The sequence below is a fragment of the Mytilus californianus genome, unplaced genomic scaffold, assembly GCF_021869535.1.
Source record: "Mytilus californianus isolate M0D057914Y unplaced genomic scaffold, xbMytCali1.0.p SCAF_13, whole genome shotgun sequence".
Classification (NCBI taxonomy): Eukaryota; Metazoa; Mollusca; class Bivalvia; order Mytilida; family Mytilidae; genus Mytilus; species Mytilus californianus.
The window spans coordinates 9,312,685-9,335,328 of record NW_026262615.1 but is presented as its reverse complement, the minus strand read 5'-3'; the positions used below and the strand labels follow the sequence as shown (position 1 = coordinate 9,335,328).

The 22,644-nt window shown below is 31.3% G+C and overlaps 2 protein-coding genes across 5 annotated transcripts in view; one reads left to right on the top strand and one right to left on the bottom strand.

Annotated features, from left to right (window-relative positions):
• Positions 1–786: 786 nt before the first annotated feature.
• LOC127723138 (uncharacterized) lies at positions 787–11,343 on the bottom strand. The gene is made up of 2 exons (XM_052229634.1): positions 10,388–11,343; positions 787–2,916 (listed from the first exon to the last, which is right to left on the bottom strand). Exons 1-2 carry the CDS (start codon positions 11,181–11,183, stop codon positions 2,543–2,545), a joined length of 1,170 nt encoding a protein of 389 aa, XP_052085594.1. The 5' UTR covers positions 11,184–11,343; the 3' UTR covers positions 787–2,542.
• Positions 11,344–17,283: 5,940 nt separating this feature from the next.
• The window catches only part of LOC127723129 (MFS-type transporter SLC18B1-like), a 159,758-nt gene continuing 154,397 nt past the window's right edge, over positions 17,284–22,644 (top strand). For 3 of the 4 annotated variants that reach the window (XR_007991891.1, XR_007991892.1, XM_052229625.1), the window contains exons 1-2: positions 17,284–17,368; positions 19,932–20,573. Coding sequence is in view for 2 of the 4 variants with exons in the window: in XM_052229625.1 (XP_052085585.1) it covers positions 19,965–20,573 (609 nt within the window). In the remaining 2 variants the exon portion in view is untranslated. Of the gene's footprint in view, positions 17,369–17,483; positions 17,562–19,931; positions 20,574–22,644 lie in introns of those variants that run through there. The other variant, XM_052229626.1, reaches the window with a different exon arrangement.

Here is a 22,644-nt window from a genome sequence, read left to right as displayed (position 1 = left end):
CGGACCAATCATTTTTTTTTCTTCTTTTTAAGTTCCGTTATTTATATACTATCAATTTAAAACAGTCTTTTAAATCAAAGAGCTGATTGCTCTGAGGTGGAAGAAGATACATAAAAGGTAACTTGAATTACCATAAAAGCAGCCCACACCAACCCAGCCTGCTTTGTCCCATTATCAGGCCTGGGGTAATCGTAATTTGTACATTTTTTTGATGTAATGCAAAGTAATTTGTAATGCACATTTTCTGCATTACAATTACATGTAATGTAATAATTACTTTATTTAAAAATCAATGTAATGCCTCCATTACTGTACATTTCTTTTCATTACAAATTGGTAAAATACATAAAATTGAAGAATAGAGTAAAATAAAAATAAAATATTAACAAAAACAAAAGAAAGTATTGAATAAAATTATTGTCACAGTTAATTACTGTATTAAATCAATATAGATAGTTTGCCCTTAAAAAATCTTCTTAAAATAATTATTAAACAAAACTATTTAGATGAATGGAAAAAATATGAAGATGAAATTTTCATAATTCTATACACACCTTTCATGTATTTCAATGAAAGATTGAATATGTCAATCAACATTTTTACACCAAACTGTGGTTGTTATTTCACCTAATTAATATCAAAATGTTTTTATTGCAATCAAATCTACTCAACTTATGTTTGTCCTCACAGAGCCCTTAGGCATTTAATAAGATAATCCTTTAATTGCACATTTATTATATCCCTTTGAAATCCCTTTATGATGTCTTAATGATTATGTGATCAATGTTAGAAACAAAATTATATGATAATTTATTTATTTTTCAAGTATTTGAAGTCTATGTCACTAACACTGTATATATATGTACATATACCCCGGTAATATTTTTAGTTTTTATATTGAAAAAGTAATGTGTAATGTAATGCATTACACAGGCAAAGTAATTGTAATGTAATGCATTACATGTGAGAAAAAATGTAATTGTAATTGTAATTGTAATGGAAGAATCAGAGAGTAATTGTAATGTAATGCATTACATTGCAATGTAATGGCCCCAGGCCTGCCCATTATTGCTTTCAACGTATTATTTTCTTTCAAAAATAATAATACTCATAACTCAACCAAAACTCACTATACGTAACATAAAAATCTGTAAATACTGTTGACGTCAAACGATGCACCGTCAGTTGACAGAATCACGTGTGCGCTTGACTCATTTAGCATTTCAAACCCGTTCATTTAAAGTGCTTGACCAATATATCATATTTGTTTTTCATCTAATATTTTTACACAAAAGTATGAGGGTAGGAAAGGCAATTTCCGTCATTACGAAATGGAATCCGTCAACAGACATTTGTTTGTACATTGTTATTTCTGTCAACAGACGGTGCATCGTTTGATGTGTAAAACACCAGCAGATTCACGTGTGCGCTTGACTCTTTATTATCACAATAACATACTTAGATATTCTAACTTTTGTTTTAAAAAACACATGTTGTCTAAAACTGGAATATGACTTAATTGATTGCATTAAAGATCTGAAAGCAGACGGAACAGCTAAATCCGTGTATTTGTTCAAGCATCATTGATTTGAAGTCGTACTCTCCACGTATATACTTGACTTTAACTCAAGATGGATTGCATGAATATATGACAATTCTGTTTATCATTATTTTGAAACTTTCAGATGCACAATTAAATTTCCCATTTGTGCACATGCGCAGATACGTAACCAACGTGGTTTAAATTAACCCGAATAATCCAGTTGTTTTATTCCGATAATTCCAATTATTAATCTACCAAAGACAATTATTACAACAATCAGTGAGAATTATTATCATGACCTATTAATGCTCCAAAACAAGCCATCAACTTTTCATTAATTTTTTTTCATGTGTGTTCATGAATTTCGAGAATTTATACCATATAAATATCTGAATAAGTTTATTAAACTTTAATATCCATAATATTATTATTTTTTAATAATTGCAAGGAAGTATAAAACGTCCTTGATAAAAGCAGTCAATATAATACTTCCATGATAAAAGTAAGGAGAAGTAACCCAGGGTGAACGTACTCTATGGGGACGAACTCAGGGCAAACGGACCAAGGGCGAACATGTAATCAGGGCGAACCGACCCGATACCAAATTCACGCATGCGTACTACAAACCCTACTTGAAAGACATCCGGTTACAAGTAAACAAATAACGTTCATGTAAGATGAGATGAAATCTAATAATTTACATAAATAAAATGGTTGATATTAATACATTAAAACATGAGAAATTATAACACTAACGCTAGTGATCGTTTTTCAAGCCTAACTAATAAATCAAATGATGCAGATGCTTAGATCATGTGTAAACATCGGTGTCAAGATATGGCACGGAAGTTGTTATGAAATTGTAAAGCACAGAAAGGGATACGACATACGTCCTGGTGACGGTTCAATGATTTTATAGCCGGCAGTAAAGGCTTTCAGAAGTCTTGAAGTCTTCTTCCACCAAAAACTTGTTATTTTGAAACATAGTAGCAAACATCCTTAATACATTTTGAAAAATGTAAAGCATGAAAAGCCATCAATTAAGATATTTGATCTTTCACATTTTAAAGAAACGGTGTCGCCTACACCCAATTTAACTGCCAACATGCCTGATCCAGATTCATATGAAGGTGGTCTTTCTGAAATATAAACACCACTTTGTGACCGTGAATTTTTGTACCATCTAAAATATACATCATTTGAATCAGATATCAAACTAGCAAAGAATAAATACATTCCTGCCACCTCACAGGTAAATTTCCCAGATTGCTTAAACGAATCAAGACTGTTTATCCCATGGTTTTCTTTGATTTGGCTGAACTTTGCAGTGTCCCCGTTGCTGTAAATTCCACCTCCACATGCTGTTAAAGCAACTGAAATATATATCATTATTCACATTTAATATGATATTGACTCATGTATGACATAAAGACCCATTTTAGACCATCAGTTTGAAATTTGGTAATACAATTAACTCGAAATTAGAAAAAAAAATATAAGGAATGAAGTTTTAAGAATAATTATATATCAACATAAAAGGTCATTAAAGAAAACATACAATAGTCAAAACAATGTCATGTATAAATTCAAATAATACAAAGATTCTAACAAGGAGATGTGGGATATTCTCTGTTAATACAGCAACAGAACAAAAGAAAAGACAACCTAACACATTTAGAAGTCAACAAATGTTCTTCATATATGTGTCTATACACTGTGGTATGTTGTCTATTGTCAGAACAAAAAATACAGTCATTAAAACGCGTTTGTGTAAACAGATTTGTAATCCACCGAATAACATCTTACATCACACATGAACTGCTTTTTTTTCTTAATTTCCTTTCTAGTGTTTATTATAAGAAATTAAAAGAAAACAAAGAAAGATCAGATAATCTCCAACAGTTTTTCATTACGTATTGTTAAATGTTAACTGTGAAATGATTTTCTTTAACATATTTCTTTATCTATTCTAACTTATTTGTTTGGAACAAATTCCAGTTCTTACCTGGTAAATTGTAAGGTAACTTTGAAAATTTAACATTATCAACATTTGATAAAAGTAAAATGTATCCTCTTTTATTTCGAATTATTCTTGATCGTTCCTATGTTACGCTTATAATATGAGCACATCTTCATTAACCATGCAAGCATATTCATTTTCTTTACCTTGAAAAGGGGAAAAGGTTCAGAAAGAAAACAATTGTTAAAGTATATGATTGTTCTGATTTTTACTGAAATAACAAAAAGATATATGTAAAGAGGGAAAGTACATTTCAGATGAATGCAACTCATGAGTAGTATTGAGACAAGACGCATTGCTACATTATTCATTGTATCAATTAACACAATTCGATGCACAGAATTTTCCAAAATCCTTGTTATTGTTCCCTACTAATCAAACGTTGTCCACAGAAATGGCATTTGGTCTTCAAGTTTACTAGATTTGTGTTTTGCAAGATTTGATTTTAAAATTATGCATTATAACAATTAAGATACATAAATGTATAGTTATATGTACTAAATTTAGAGGGGAATGCCAAGAATAAATTAAAATCAATGTCCAATCAAATAAATAAACACAAGAACACGTACAAATTTGCAATATTCAAAGACAAAAATCGTTATCAAACCCTTTTAAAGATACAGACATTTGGGTTGGAAGTAAGCCTGCGCTTTTAGAAAGCATATCATAAACGAGATATTTTTTACGGTAATGTTGTTTATAGAGCTCGTTCATTAAGATACAATCCACGTTAACTTATTGATCCTAACTTAACTTACTCTTAAATGTTATCATTTTACCAAATTTTACTATATAGAAAAACATGTAAGATGAAATTTACCAAAATAAATTGAAAAGGAGAAGTCCATAAAAACTGGCAAAACCATACTCTCAACTATATCAATCAACGGAAAGACTGAAGAAAAAAAAACAACTGGCATATTGCTTACTTGGTTGAAGCATTTTCCCAAGAAAAATGGTGGATGAAACCTTGTTTTATAGCGAAGAGACTAATAGTTTCTGAGTACAATAATTCTGGCGTAAGGTATGGATTAACAACAATACGGAAAGTCGCAGTCTTTGCCAATGTGTTGTGGTCATTTTTTGTATCCTTGTCTTTCATTTTTGCTTATGTGCTTTGTCTATATGCCATTTCATTTTTCTTTGTTGATATATTTGTTTGTTTTTATAGTGATTAAGATTATAACACGATGCTGACTGGTTTAATCCACCATGTTCTACATAAGGAAATGTCTGTACCAAGTCAGGAATATGACAGTTGTTTTCCATTCGTTTGATGTGATTGAGCTTTTGATTTTGCCATTTGATAAGGGACTTTCCGAATTGAATTTTCCTTGGAGTTCGGTATTTTTTTTTTTTTTATTTTTTTTTTTTTCTATTGGTCAAAATAGCCCCCGATAAAGACCTTATTACTATAAGCGTTTCAATTAATGACTTTTGGTATACTCGTCCGGATATATATGGTATTAACTTTCTTTTATGATTGTCGAATGATATGGTCAAATGGTACTTAAGTACTAATATCAGCCAATGCTCATTTGTCGACCTTAAATTTTGTCCTTTTTCTTCTTTTTTTTTTGCCATGGCGTTGTCAGTTTATCCTTTTGGTATCTTACGCCTTTTTTTGCAGCAAATTAATTTGCATTTAGATTCTTCAAAGTACCCCATTTGTTTAGATAAACAAACTGTTGTTTGATAAGTGTAGTGTAGTGTAATGTAGAGAGTCAAAATGTTATAACTGTCAATATGATCGAAAAGACAATTATTGAATTAAAGACACGTAATTTGATGATACTTAATTCCATTATTTGTATATGTTTTTTTTTTTTTACAAAATGAAAGGATTTACAGTAATGTAACTACATAGTAGGGGATCTCCAAATGTTCAGCGGAGACCTTTAATAAATCACGGCACGCCACGTTTGCGCTTTTTAAATGGACATTTGCGCTTCAATTTTTTTATATGAATTTAAGCTTCAATTTCTAGGACATTTGCGCTTTTTCTTCAGGACATTTGCGCTTTTTCGTCAGGACATTTGTGCTTTTGTACAAAAAAAAATTGCGCTTTGTCAACATAACATTTGATATAACTTATTTTGATATAGTTGACGGATTGCTGTTTAATGATACTATTCTTCGGTCGGCTGAGTTGAGTAAAATTGTTTATTATGCCACTATGAAATGATTCTGACCATTCGTTGTTCTTTTTCTGTGTGATGGCTGTTCAGCCCATAATATTGGTGGAAATCATTTGCGTACATACGTGTACAGGTGTCGGATGAAAACGAAAACAATTCAATAGGGCGGATGGAAATAAATTCTTATAACAATCATAATTCTTTCTTCAAAGTCAACATGAACAGCCGTTGGTTCAAAAATTAAAAAAAATGGGGTCGTCACTAATTGAAACAGGCTTAGACAAATAATGGTTGAATATGGAAGAGTTCCTCTGACTTTCCAGGCAAAAGAATGAATACAAGAGGAATCGCATAAATTTGCTTGGAGAAGTTATGGCAAAATTTGTATGTTCCATCCATACATGTATATATATATATAATAATTTTGTATACTAACCGTTAAACTTTTATAGATAAAAAGCGCAAATGTCAGGTCAATTTCACAAAGGTGTATCAACGTTTAAAGCGCAAATGTCCATAGTTTTTGGAGCGCAAATGTCCATAGTTTTGGAATGCGCAAAATGTCCTTTCGTGTTACAGGTGAAAACGCTCAAACGTCCTGCGCACTTAAATCCGACCATAAATCGCACTCAGTAACGCTAAAACACAAAGGAAAAATTTACTGTATAAAAGAAAGCAACGGAGTTTACAAAAAATATTACAACACATTTTTTCTTTAGAGATGAGGAGGTGGTTAAGGGTCGTATAAAAATATATTAAAATTAACACAGCATTTTTGATAAAAAAAAAATATATTTCGGTTAAATCGATTACAAAATTACACAGTAGTATTTGACATATATTTTTAAATGAAAAGATTGATCACCAACACGGTAACCGTATATATTGTGAGTTATATTTCATAAACACAGTTTGAAAGCTGATTTGATATAAAAATAAGGAGATGTAGTATGATTGCCAATGAGACAACTATCCACCAAAGTTCAAATGAAGTGGATGTAAGCAATTATAGGCAACCATACACTACAAACCAGTAAAAGTCTGAAATGGCCTATATTTGTACTCGACTGAACTGATTTTTACTCGACCAGTCTGAATTGGTCTGAAATTTACTTGATATTACTCGACTGTAGTCTGAACCATACTAAACAGTCTGAACTTGTACTCGACCTTTACTCGACCAGTACTTAACCATTTTATACGAGTCTGAACCATACTCGACATAGTCTTAACCATTCTCGACCAAGTCTGAACCATGCTCGACCTAGTCTGAACCATACTCGACCTAGTCTGAACCATACTCGACCAAGTCTTAACCAACCTAGACCTATTTTTTGTATCTATCTATATTATTTTTTCATTAATTTAGGAACTGTTATTCATATATATATATATATATAAAATGTATATCACATTTAAAATTAAAATAAAACAAGGTGATCAAATTTCTGGTTGGATTAAAAAAATATCATGTAATAAATTAAGTTCGTTAAATGAATTTTCATATACATGATATCATGTTCACATTGATTTATGCATCAAAAATACTATAACTTTCAACCATTATTCAAATATCTTAAATGTTATTCAATTTTTTTTTTATCAAAATATATATAAAATAGTATATAAAGCAACTTAATAAATGTTAGAATTGACACCTTTGTTTTGTAAAATCAAAAATTTAATATAATAATAATAATAAAACTTTCATCTTTTTATCCTTGATAACCTTTTAAAAAAGGAAATATATTCCAAAGTTGCAGTAGAAATTTATTTTAATTAAATTTAAATACGTTTTGTCAAAATTAAAGACATGGCATACAAGAAGCAGTTTAATAAGGTTTAATGGTTTAATTACCTCAGTACAGGTGTTTTACAGGTAAAAAGAAAACCATATTTTTCTTAAACTCGTGTATTACTTATCTAGTGAATTCAAAGGCCTTGTTATTTAAGTTTTACAGGATGTTGTAATTTTCAATGGATGTTATTTAAAATTTATTACTCTCTGACCAGGTGTGATCTTTTTAATCAGTGTGCGTCAAGCAGGATGTATTACTTTATAGTTTACCCCTAATCAGAAGAAAAATTTTATTCATTTCTTGAATTTTTTATCCCTTTTAAAATATATATATATCCCAAATTATGAATAGGAATAGATATATTTCTGATATAAGGTTAAACAATGTCAGTGATTTTGTTGGTTGTTGTTACCTCATTAAAAAGATAGTTATATAACTATTGTATATAACCATGAAACCTAAGTACAGAAAGTCACAGGACAGAAAGTCACAAATTTGATAGGACAAAAAGTCACAAATAATTTGTATACAATTGATTGAATATTTATGAGAAAGATCTTGAAATGTTTACTTTTTATGACACATATTCATTTTACAGTTTAGGAAATTGTTCATAAGACTTAATTTGATAAATAAAGATTTATAAAATTTTAATCATGCAAAGGATATATTTCTTGGCACCATGAAGCCATTTAAGTACCAAGACATTGTAACATTTTGTTTTCTTAACAATTATTTGATCATTATTGATATTGTTTCAAGAAAAATACAAAAATGTTTTTTTAAAAATAAGTGTTCTATTGTTCAAAGAAAAATAACCTCAAAACTGAATTGTGACTTTTTGTCCTGTGACTTTCTGTCCTACATTCGTTTTTATTTAGGAATTTAGGAAAATCAAGTTTTGTTTAAAAAAAAAAACACATGCCAAACAAAAAACACCTTATTTTTAATAAGGTTTTATTACCCTCAGTATAGGTGGTTTTCAGGTAAAACAAGTCTTTTATTTAACAAGACTCAGACTTTAAAATTAGATAATTTAACTATCTCGATTTGCCAAATCTAAGAGAATCATGTATTATTAAAGAATGTAAAAAATGTTTTTATATATATCTTTATTTAATTGTGGCTGTTGTCATGTAAGTTAAAGAGAAAGTTATTTAAACAATCAAAATTATAAAGCAGAGGTTATTTGGTAAAGTATGGTTCAGACTGGTCGAGTATTGTTCAGACCTTTGGTTGAGTATGGTTCAGACTGAAAAAATAGGTCGAGAGCTGGTCGAGTACTGGTCCAGACTGGGTTAAGACTGTTTCAGACTGGTCGAGTAATAGTTTAGACTATTTTCAATAGCAAAGATAAGGGTCAAGTACAAATCAGTACAGTCGAGTATGGTTAAGACTGGGTCGAGTAATATTAAGTAAAATTCAGACCAATTCAGACTGGTCGAGTAAAAATCAGTACAGTCGAGTACAGATATAGGCCATTTCAGACTTTTACTGGTTTGTAGTGATACGGCCTTCAACAATGAGAAAAACCCATACCGTATAGTCGGCTATAGAAGACCCCGACATGAAAAATATGAAACAATTCAATTGAGAATACTAACGGCCGAATTTATAACAAAACAATTTACGAAAAGCAAATATGACAGACATGAACCAACGAAAACGACTGAACTACAGGCTCCTGACTGGGGATAGACACACAAAGAATGTGGCGGGGTTAAAAATGTTTGTCAATTCTCAACCCTCCCCCTAACCTGAGACAGTGTTGTTACAGCACAACATTAATACAAACTATAAAAATCGGTTGAAAATGGCTTAACTCATCAGATCGATACAAAGCAGAAACACATCTAACAAAAACACAGACCGGACGTGGCAGGGTATTTATCCATCCCTCTTCCCTAACAACAAAAACGACACTAAGTACAGATCTGAGAGTACTCGCAGTTACAGAGAGCTTATTCAAAGCCAATTAAAACTAAAAAAATCATGTATCTAATTCTAAATTATCAAACAGTACACATCCAACATCCCATGGATTTAGTGTAAAGACGTCATTAACAGTCAGAGAAAACATGACCTTGTGCAATGCCAAAATAAAGGTATCGACAGATTGTAGTACCGTTAAAGTGCAAATGTGTATAACAAAACTATTTATTATGTTTTTAATTTAACCTCCTTTTAAACCATGTTATCGCCATATATAATAGTTTTTCTTTCAGAAAAGCTCCACTTTTTTAATTTTCTATTTCAGGCATTCTAAATGTATTTTACATTTGCATCGATAATACATCAGCGATGTTTTTGAGCTCATTTTGACAAATTTTGGCCAAACTGACTATTTATAACAAAATATCATTTAAAAATTCCACTTTTATTAATAATAGAAACAAAAAGAATCGAATTCAAAGTTTTTGTCTAAATCGTAGCTAATGCCCTTTAATTTCTCAGCTCAACCTATTACAAAACGGGATGTTGTAACTAAAGGCAACAATAGTTTACCGATGTCTAAATTTCATAAATTGATTATGAAGACAAATCAAGGTAACAAACAAATGTGAGGGAATCTCATGAACTCCTTAGGGAGCGATACCGGGTGTGTCGACAAGGGAGGCATCTCCTGCTATGCTTGCATCCCCCGCCATGCACCATACTCGGTTATAATCTCACAATCGGGAATAAGAGTCAAGCAGTTAAATTACAGATCAGACAACTATAGTGGCAGCGCAAACATGTCGCTAGTGAGTTGAGACACCGATACATCGTAAAACAAGTGGGGAAAACACAGGGATGACCATACTTATATACCCAAGTCAACCCTTGGAGTCACATTTTATTAAATGTTCAACAAAAAAAATGAAATAACAATAATGGAACATACCTCTTTTGCTTTGGCTTGCAATATTTAAGTCCGATCTATTTTCAACTTTGTTTTCTAGTTCTTTCAACAATGTACTAAAATTCTGCATCCTGAGATTCACATCTGTATTTAGAATACCCAATGACGAGATAGTTGAATTCTGTAGCTCACTGAATCGCTTACACAGTCTAGTTTCAATATCCGCCGTTTCCTTTCTCATTTGAGCAGCATTATTTACTAATGCTGTGAAATCCTTTTTGTGAGCAGTATTTGAATCGGATACCAGTAGTTCAATATTATCATTGGTGTGTTGAATTTCCTTTTCCAATCGTTTTGTCACATTATTTAGTGTGTCAACATTTTGAAGTTGTGCAACAGATTTTAAGTATTTCAAATCAACGACTTCATTCTGAAGTTTCTGTGTCTGTTGTTTGATAATATTAAAATCCTTTTTGAGATTTTTATAATCAATAAAGAGTTGTCCACAAGTTTCACTGATGGCATCCGTTTGATTTTTGAGTAAAGTGACTTCTTCTTTCCATTCTTGTTTAACTTGAGAGCTCATAATGTTGTTAAGTTTCGATTGAGTACGTTCGGAGTCCTTTTCCATTTCCGAAAGCCTCTCATTTAACCGAATAACGTATTTCTCTAGATTTAGGCGTGCCTGTCTTTCTAAATTAAACAGGTCTAACACGACATTATAATGAGCATCCGTTATGTAATTTCCAAGCGTTTGGTTTGATAGCCTTGCCACAATAGAAAAAGGGTAAACCGGCAACGAAATAAGAAGAAAAAGGAACAATACTGTCAAAGCCATGTCAAAGTCAATATTTTTGGAATAATGATATCTTTTTATAAATCCTTGTTTGCAATATCTCACAGTAAAGTTATACGACTTAACATTCGGAGTACCCACAAAGTTACTTGTGTCGATTTCACATTCACATTTAGACGATCATCAATAGAAAAACAAACTTTTGGCATACGCATTTAACTATTCATCAAATTACAACATATTTTGGTTATTTTGAAAACATCAAGTCATTTAAATAAAATCAAGAATATGTTGTAAGATTTCTTCTTTGATAAGATAAGCGGTTGACGTACATTAACAAGAGAAGCAAAATATATCCAACGCGTAAAAATAAACGTATCGTATCATGAATCACAGTTTACGCAAAACTCGGTAAGATCCGTTTAAATTTCAGGTTATAGAGGAGGTTTGTTCACAAATATGTTTAATCCTGTCACATTCTTATGTGCCTGTCCCAAGTCTTAGGATCCTGTAACTTAGTGGTGGTTGTTGGATGCTATCTGACATATTTGTTTTTCTTTTATTGTTTTGTCATAAATCAGCTGGCCGTTGATTTATTTGTTTGAACTGTTTGACATATTTTCATGTCGGGGCTTATAATAACTGACTATGTGGTATGGGTTTTGCTCATTGTTGAAGATCGTTCGATGACCAAACGTTCCTTAAATCCGCTTCATTTGAACTCTGTTGGATCGTTTTTCCAATAGCAGTCATACCACTTCTCCATATTTTATATATTACATGTTATAATTTAATCATACAAATACGTTTAACTGCTTGTTTTATTTTATATAAGGCACACATCTCTATGGGTAATGGCTTTTTTCTCTGTATAAACATTTTTGTTAACTTAAATCAAAAGTAAATTATTTTTCAATAACATACAGGAACAAAAAGCTGATTCATTTTTTAACTGATTTTAAATAGAAGCAATCTATAAATCTAAAACTTCCAAAAATTTTGTTTCCAAGAAATTAAGGTTTACACAATTTATCAAAGAAACAAACGCACAAACATACATTTCCACAAAAGATTGTGTGTCTGTACTTAACGAATCGTTCAACCAGAACCATTTTACGAGAAAACAGCCAAAATTATAGAATCAATTTAATGGTACTGTTGATAGTCTAATCATCATATAAAAACATTTCTATTATATGTATAAACAAATTTAAATTATATAAGGCAGGGGCCATGGAAAATGGGGACGGGGTAGCTTAAATGGATAATTTGACTTTTATGATACATTCAGAGTTCCTGAAATAACAAAAATCTAAATAATAATTACTGTATGTGTATAACAAAATAAAAAAACAAATATAATGCTTGTCTTACTGTTGCGACTCGTGATTTCAATATTTATTATTTTAACATTGATATGAAAAAAAAACAGCAAATTATTGTATAGTTTTAAATAAGAAGTGTGTACTCGTTTGATTGTGTGTGCAGGATCTATACAAGTGGCGTGTGTTTGATTGCTTGTGTGGGATTCATTAAGGGAGTGTAAAAAAGGGGTATGTGTTCCCTTTAATAATAATGTTACAACATAGTTCACATAATATAAAATATGATTCATCATAAATCACATTCATCAATAAACTTAAATGAAGCTTACAGCTTATTAAGATTGTGTACTTTTTGTTGGTCTAAACCGTGGTTGACTGTATCATTCAATGTTTTTATAATAGTTTTGTTGTCCTCATCTGCTGTGATTCTGGCTGTGTAACTTTTTCAATACATTAGATCTCCTAAATGTGAGGTCTTAAAAACATTAAAGACGTTTTCTTCGTAAATGAAGTACTGCATTTCTTAATAATTGGCACAAATGCAATGCGCTCATTCACAACAATGCATAGGAAAATTATAACTTGTAATTTCATGGCTGCAGCAGAAAAAAGTAATTTTCCAGAATTGAATGCTTGTTTTCATAAATAAATTTATAGGTTTACAAAAGCGTTGATCCTGTGCACATTTCTAGTATAAAACTCATCTGCGCTTTATACATTTGAGCTTCGGTCGACGCTTTTACACTCCAGTGAAATTCAAAATTCTTAATAACAATATCCCCTTGTGTAAGACATACATTTACCCCCCCCCCCCCCCCCCCCTCTCCCATTCTACGCATGTTATAGTTTCCATCGTGTTATTACCACCTATTTCACTACAATTTAAACTGTAGTTCCGTTTAAATTATTAATCGCATTTCATTTTAAATGACCATTGAGAAAATCCCCATACATAAATCTTCATCCTGTTAATCCAGAGACACGTTGATAGATTATAAAAAAAACATGTAAAACTTGCAGTTTTTGAGATATTTTTTATCACGCAAATAACCTTGCTGTTAAGATGCACTGAATGGATGGATCTTGCATGTATGCTAAATTATATCCAGTTTGGCATCTCACGAGTACATACAGTTCCGGGAGTTAAGTATTTGTCATGATTTTTCGTTATATATTTTATACAATAAAACACATTGTTTCAAAATATTGTCTGGTCAGATTTTAATTAACTTGATACCATGTGAAAGCTTATATATATTTGCTTATTTGTTTTCATTTTCTTGTAAGCACTTTTATTTTGTTATTTTACAGTTATTTAATAACAAGATTTGCATATTGTCCGGACATTTGCTATATTTATACACTGGTATGTTTGAAATTATATGAATTATCACATCATTTACCATAACCGAATCTTGTAATTTCTGACCTCCACATACGGTTGGGATTTAATGTGTTGTTGCGTTGCAATCTGGTTAAATTATATAACCCATATATCCTGGTCTTTATCTATATATATGTATAAATACGTGTTGATATCAATTAAATGATTTTTTTACCATGAAATTAGACGTTTAAATCACGTAAAGATATATCCTGGTTCACTGCGGTTCACTCGAGACACATATATGGAGGCCTGGATGGGGTTAACATAATAGAGAAAAGTGGGCTAGTACAACAGAAAATGTGCCAAAAAATAAAGAATAGAGAAAAAATAGGCAAACAAGAAAATTAAAGAAATCTAGAGAATATAGAAAAATGGTCGGAAAATAAAAGATGTTACATGACCCCCATCCAGCCCCCCATATATTAAACACGAGGATCATGGTTTGCCACCCGGTGCACGTGACATCCCTATCTTCGTCAAGTGTAGATGCAGGTGTACAATATTCCTCATAAGGGAAAGACTATTTAACTGAGGGCGGATTATGTATTTTTTTTATTTCTGATTTTTCTGTACAACGTGCAAATTAGCATCAAGCTATGATTATATGAAGCTGTCTATTATTTTCAACGAACGAAGTACAAACATTTAATGTTTTTAAACTTTAAATCAAATGGCAAAACTCTTATGTTTTTGTCCTTCTCCCTGATCAAAATATTTCTTCTTCAATTGGAAATCAGAATATTTCATTTTGGAAAAAAAAAAACATACCCTGCTTTAGATTTAAACGGTCGCTCTGTAAATTTGAGCAAACAATCATGTATATAATTTATATATGTTGATTTCTTTCCTTGTCATTATTATCAGGGGCGGATCCAGCCATTTTCAAAAGAGGGTGGTTCATACCCAGGATAAAAGGGGTTTCCAATAATATGTCCCCATTCAAAAGCATTTAAAAAAAAGGGGTTTCAACCACCGAAACACCCCCCCCCCCCTTTTTTTTACCCTGGATCCGCTACTGCTTATAACTGATACATTAGTAAAATTAATTATGACGTCTTGAAATGCTAATTTATTTTTTTCTTTGACGCCTCTTATAAATTTAAAATAGCCTTTCAAGACGTCATAATTATTTTGGACTTCTGATACATACGTTCGCGATCATCTCAGTACGAGAATCTATTACAAATCGACGATTTTAATTTTGAAGTTATGAATTTCACCCATGGCCACCTTAGTAGCAACATACCAACTTCACCTGCATATGGGATATATATTTCCCAATTTATTCGGTATTCAAGAGCTTGCAGCTCCTACTCAGACTTTACAAAACGTCGCCAGTGTCTGAGTAGAAAGTTGATGAACCAGGGGCATATCAAAGAACGTCTCGTCCTTTTTCTAAAAAAATTCATCGGAAGGTACCAAGACCTTGTTACATGTAATAAATATTCCGTATCAACTCCACAAATAATACACAATGGTCTTGAAGTATAGATTCTGGATACTGACGTTGTTTATCATTCTAATAACGTGTTATAGTATTCTTTGATTTGTCTTTATGAATATTACTTTTACTCTTTAGTCTATTTTTTGTGATAAGGGTGGGGGTGGGGGGTTCCAACCATGTGTCCCCATTTAAATGCATTGATTGTCAAAAAAGGTGATGTTACAACCCCCGGAACAACAATTTTCTACATGGGAAAATGCCTGTACCAAGTCAGGAATATGACAGTTGTTATCCATTGGTTTGATGTGTTTGATGTGTTTGAGCTTTTGATTTTGCCATTTGATTAGGGACTTTGCGTTTTGAATTCTCCCCAGAGTTCGGTATTTTTGTTATTTTACTTTTTTCGCGACTGACATCATATCGTGCACCTGAGGCGGATCCCCCTTCGTCTGTTGAAGCTATATTTATGGGTAATGCATCGAGTATAGACTTTCAAAATCATGGATCCTAATTTGACAAACTTATGAAAGTGACAAGAACAAGTCTTAAAAATAAGAGTCCTCTTTCATTTTCATTTTTTGATCTCAATATTTTATGGTCATAGGACCAAAAAGTGTGGGAGTAGGGCAAACACAGTCCCCCGGCCCGGTTATTCGCTAGTGCTTCAGACTATATTGAATCAATTGGTAATTCGAATTCGAAATTCGAATTAATACATGAAAAATAATGTTTAGGATATATATAAAGAACGGATGGCAAGTGTAACTATTGCACCTGACTTATAAATTGGCGCAATTGGGCTGACATCCAGGAAGGGTACCCCAAGGCTCAATCCTTGGGCCTCTATTACTTAACATTTTATAAATGACATAGTCTATTTTATTGAACATGGTACCCTGTATAATTATGCTGACGACAATACTCTGTCATTTGCTGACAACAATTTTGAAAATTTATTATGTACATTTGAAAGAGAAAGTGCTGTTTTAATTGATTGGTTTAGATTTAATTGTATGCAGGCAAATCCTGATAAAGTCCAAGCCATTGCAGTTGAAAATCATGAAAACATTTGCAAAGAAACCTGTTTTTAATATACAGGCAGGTAAAATATCATGTGATGAGATTGTCAAACTTTTAGGTATTGATATTGACTATACACTAAATTTCAATCATCACATTAAAAATATTTGTCGTAAAGCATCTCAACTACTGAATGTTTTAAAGCGAATTGGCTGCACTGTCATGGTCTTACTAAATTGAATAAATTGACCATCTTCCACACATTTATTATCTAATTTTAATGTTTGAATATTGGCATGGCATTTTTGCAACAAAAATAATACTAAGTAAGAAAAAAATCAGGAAAGGGTTTTACAATTTATATATGAAGACTATGCTAGTTCATATGATGAATTACTTATATATACGAGCAAAAGATTCTATCACTGAAAATTAGACGTATGCGTAACATGTCTATTGAATGTTTTAAAATTTTATATAAATTGTCACCACCATGTTTACACGATTAAGTTGTATTGAACGAATGTAAATATAATTTTAGATATTCTAATATTGTAGATATACCTAGGATTCGAACATCAACCTATGGTAAGAACTCTTTTAAATATATACAGCTGCTGTTTTATGGAATGATCTACCTGATGATTTTAGAAAAATTGCTAACTTCAGTTAGTTTAGAGACGTCTTTAAAAATATTTTAAAGTCACAACATAAGACATAACTGTGATAACATAAGATATGTATGATTGCTACCATGCTTTTCATGAGTGCTTCATTTTGTGTTGTGTAATTTATTGCATGTGTATTATGTGTTGTATTGTTATGTCTTGTAGGTCTGTTGAAATCCCGAGCATAAGTTATGTCCTTGTTTGTACACTTTGAAGCTTTTTTTATAAATTGGCGCGAAAATATACAGGTATCACATTACATTCATGTGACTCTAATTCTTAGCACGTGTTATTGTTTTGGGGTTAAGATATGAAACGACGTAGACAATAATTTATTTATGAATTGTATCTATTTATTTATAATTGCTGGGGAAACAAAATAGGTAAGAACTTTAGTATCAGATGTAATGGGAAAAAATAAGAATGTTAATTTAATTCCGACAACTTGAAAGGATGTTTTCGCTTTTTGTTGTTATGTTCACTAAGACTGAGACTAAGGTCAAAATGTAGGACAAGACAAACGCATTAATACTACAATGACATTTTTATAAAACAAATCAAGTATACAGTTCTCAGGTATTTGAATATTGTTTTGATTAATTTGGTTGACGAAGTTAAATATTACCAAAGCATTTTACAAATACATTAAAAGTTTTACACATGTACAACTACATGCATGTACAGTTCAGTTTTCAGAATGAAATATATTATTACAAGTATTTGCACCCAATTAATCAACTGAAGAGCTGAGCTGTAGAGAACCAACAACAACGGAACAAAAAAGAGAAGAAAAGACACTTTTGCCGCATGTTTATTTATAGCTCACCTCTCCAGGACTCAGGAGGCCAGTACAGTACCAACTCAAACTATTAATTAAACATGGATAAAGAAAATCTGATGGGTCAAAAAATGACCAGAAGGTCAAGATTTACCTACATGTACATGTACTTCCTATATTCTCCAAAATTATCAGAGGACTTCTAATTGAAAAAAGTAATTGCCTTTAAATTAAGATTTTTGGCTTATTTTCGTGTTTTTGCCTATTATGGTTAGATTGTCATGGAATAGAAGTTCCTTCATAATATAAGTTCCATTTCCACAGGATTAATATTACAGTATATGTTCCTAACGGAATAAATGGTATAGAATATTTGTTCCAACAGGAATAGATATTATGACATTGTTTATAACAAAGTTTCCAGTGGAACTTCTGTTAGGCGGAACATAAATACGTTGACAAGATCATACATGTCATATATATGTTTTTCGTTCGTCATATGAATTTGTACTATGCATGCTTTTTCAATGGAAATTGTGACGTCACAATGCAAATTCTTCATAGTACAAAAACACATGAGATGAGGATATACCAAAAACTTTATTGGATACATGCAGATAGAAGAGGGTAGGAATGCCCTTTACTGTCAGGCGTCAAATGGTCATTTTCGGCTACCGTTAGCGTCAAATTCGTTAAAATTTTACAGTGATTTGTCAAAATGTCCTTATCGTGATTCGTCAGAGGTCTCAAATAATTATTGTTAACGTTGTTTTTGGAAAAAAATTAACGTGATTTGTCAAAATCAGTCGATTTTTTATCGTCTGAAAGAAAGTATCGTCAAGCACCAAAAATTACCATTAACGTCATTTGGCAAGATTTTTAACCGTTATTCATCATGACCTTTCCCCCATTACGACCCTCATAGAAGCTGCCAGTGGCAAAATATATCAGCAATACAAGATCTGCATAAATGCCTTTATAATTTAGGAAAGGCTTAGATGAATCATTGAGAAGTTATTTAAATGATAATTTTTATTAATTTTTTTTTTTTTTGCATTTGAGTCAAATAAACTATATAGTAGACAGAAAGAAACTGTGAACTGCAAAAATTATCTGCAATGCAAAATCAATGAAAACAATAATAAAGTCATGAATGATATTCTAGTTTATAATGGAGTGGCCATTGTTCAATTTAAACCTAGATCCAGGTAAAGTAAAATAAGATAAGAAGATATGGTATCATTGCCAATGAGACAACTCCCCACCTACTATAGATCACTATAGCCTTCAACAATAAGCAAAACCCATTTTGCATAGAAGGCTTCACAAGGTAGCTCCAACGACCTGATACAATTTATGTACAAAATAATAACTGAAAAACAAATATGATATACATTTTTTTTTATGAAAACCCTTAATTTAATTACTCAAATATTGTATGTGTAAACCAATAAATGTCAAGATAGCTAAAAAAGGTATACAGGTATAGAACCCATCTTATAATATCAGTTGTATGAAATCCAACATAGTCAAATTAAACAAATTTCTTCATGCATTTATTATTGTGATTGTTTTACAATCAACAAATATGGGAGATAACTCAATATTGCAATTTCAGGAAATGTTGTATACAACAAATTTACAAGTAAAGCTATCAAAATATAAAATACAAGTTCTAATTTTTTGAAAAACCTACATCTGGTCGCAATTTGTGCAATAATTAAAATATTGCAAAATTTTCTGAATTAATAGTAGTTTTTTTCATTGTTGAAGATCAAATGTAATGTTATCTAAACTAACTGCACTAATATACATTATTGTGTAGGGCCCAGCTTAAGCCTGCTTTCCGGTGTGGAATTTTCTTGCTGCATTGAAGACCCATTGGTGTCCTTAGGCTGTTTTCTGCTCTTTGGTTGAGTTGTTGTCTCTTTGGCACATTCCCAGTTTCCATTCTCAATTCTATGGGAGTTATTAGGTACTTAATTTTATTTTCATGATGTGTCACTCATCCCAACCTTTCACTCGCCCAATTAACAAATATAAAGACTTATACATATATATTCTTGAGTTTGTGAGTGAGTATACTTATTTAGTTTATACCTCAAACTCTTTAAACTCCTTCCAAACAAATCATTATAACCATAAAGCTATCTATTTTTTTTTTTAAGTGGAAGACGAATGAATAAAAGAAAGATGACAGAATGCAGAATAATGAAGAAAATGTTAACCAAAGAGAAGAGCAAGATGTTTCAGTTCAGTATGACTTTTCTATTAAATTTTCAAACAACTCAAAAAGTCAGAACTTATTAGTTAACAAAAAAACATTACACAGTGAGGATGAAACTTCTAAATCAGAAAGGGATTCTCGTTTATTAAATGGGAATACAAAGTCAGGGAATTATGGTGCAGTAAGTTCTGGGGAATCACTGCGAAAAAGTCCCGCAAGTAATTGTTATGACGAGGAATTTATTGACCCAGTGGTAAATCAGGACAACAAATATTTTGAGCCAGTGAAAGGTCAGGACAAATTTACAGATGGCCGAAATGTGAACCCAACAGGAAAAGAAATTCAGAATGTCATTGTTGAGACATCATTAATTTCATCAAACTCTGAGGATGAAGGATTAGAAAACAAAATTCAGGGATCTTGTGATGATCAGGGGGACATTGAGTCTCCAGATTTATCAACTCCTACATTTTCATTCCGTGCCTTAGGCAGCCGACATAAACTTATCTTAATAAGTGTATCCTTGTGCAGTTTTCTGAGCTACCTGTGTTTGTCGTTGATAGCACCATTCTTTCCTAGTGAGGTAAGATAATTATTTCACCTTTGCTAAGTGTGTTTTTGTTGCATTCGTACTCTGCATCTCTATAAAAAAGATAAAAGAAGTGCTTTCCAAGGCACCCCTTGATGCAAATTATTTTATCTGTTGAAGGACAATTACTCCAAAAATAAATTTTCTTTCAATCTTTTGGATAAATATTCTACAAAAACAGTAGACATAAGATATTAAAAATACATTGTTTGTCATATAGTTCCTTTTTCTACAAGGTATTAATCTTGTAAAAATAGTTGATCAGTACTGATTATATCATATATATATATATATATATATATAAAATAAGAAAATGTGGTATGATTGCCAATGAGACAACTCTCCACAAGACACCAAATGACACAGAAATTAACAATTATATATGTCACCGTACAGCATTCAACAATGAGTAAAACCCATATCCCATAGTCAGCTATAAAAGGCCAGACATGTCAATTAACTCCTCCAAGACTAATGCTAATGTATTTAACCTTCAATATGAATTTCATAAAAATGTGGCAAGAAATGTGTTCAGTTTCCAAGGAACGTTACTCCAGTAAAAATAGTTGACCAGCTCAATACAACAATGAGGAGATGTACTTTTATGGTCATGGTGGTATGATTGCAAATAAGACAACTATCCACCAGACTGTTAAAATGAAATGGAAGTAAGCAGTTCATAAACCACTGTACGGCTTTCAACAATGGGAAAAAACCCTGTATAGATTGATATATATGATATAAAATGTCCTGACATGAAAAATGTGAAACAACTAATTCAAACAAGAAAATTAACAGCATAATTTATAACAAAAAAATTTTATGAAAAATTCATCAAACTCATCCAAGACGTTGCTGATTTATATTATTTAACCTTTGATAGAAATTTCATTATTTTAAGTCATTAATTCATAATGGAAATTAATAGATAAAATACAAATCATAACATGAATATATATGTCAATTTAAAAAAAAAACCCAGCTTTATGGCCTATAAACATGATATATATATCATGATATATAACTCAGTCCCTTAAAAGATCTTTGGATTAGAAAAGTTCTGTACAACACCCTTTTACTGGCTATATGCATGATGATTGCAATTTACTATTGCCAAATGTTTGATGCAATCATTAAGGTAATACAAATAAAAATCCTGTATAAAACAATAGTATCAGAAATGCAGATACAATTCTTCTGTACATGATATGTTAAAACAATTGTTTTTAATGGCAATCAGGAACTCCTATCCTATATATTATGTTTAAGTAGAGACCTAGCTGGAAATAGAATGTGTATTCAGAGAGAGTTTATATGCTTAACACATGGTTATTTTTTATGTAAATGTCAGATGAATATGAAGAAAGTGGCAAGTTCATAATGTATTATATAATATTCAACTGGCAGCTAGCAGCTAGTGATTAAAGGAATTTTTAAAACATTAACCATATTTAAAACTGTAGATTTGAGGAAGAAAAAAGTGATAAAAATCTTTTTGTGACCCAACTGTAAATATCTGCCTATTTAACATCAAATATTTTCTGGACAGCAGTGTTGTGATACTAAAATTTCACCCTGAATACTAAGCATGATAAGTATGATCATGATAAGAGGATGTGGTATGATTGCCAATGAGTCAACTCTCAACCAAAGACCAAATGGCATAGAAATTGATAACTATAGATCACCATACAATTTAACGTTTAACTGAAGGTCGTTATAAAAAGTTTGACGGAGAATTGATCATGTGTTGTTTTTATCATAATCACATGCATGACATGGTCTATAGATATGATTGACTATAATTATGTCTTTAGTGTTGGACAAGGTTTATCTTTGTTTGTTTTTATATCTAGTTTGGTTCATATTCATTACATACATGTACATGTATATGCAATGAATTATCTGTTGAATTTGATAAAATTTTCAATAAATATTTGAAAATAATATTTGATATATTCAAGGATCATTGGATCTAGCTGTGTGGTAAACATTGTAAACATCAATTTAATGTCAGTAACCCAACAACAAACAATTCAAGAAAGACACCTAGAGATATAATGGT

Excerpts from the sequence above, each read along its gene's own strand:
- LOC127723138 (XM_052229634.1), bottom strand. The coding sequence starts at position 11,183 with ATGGCTTTGACAGTATTGTTCCTTTTTCTTCTTATTTCGTTGCCGGTT. Across the intron at positions 2,917-10,387 it reads TGCAAGCCAAAGCAAAAGAG|TTGCTTTAACAGCATGTGGA; the intron begins GTATGTTCCATT and ends TATATATTTCAG.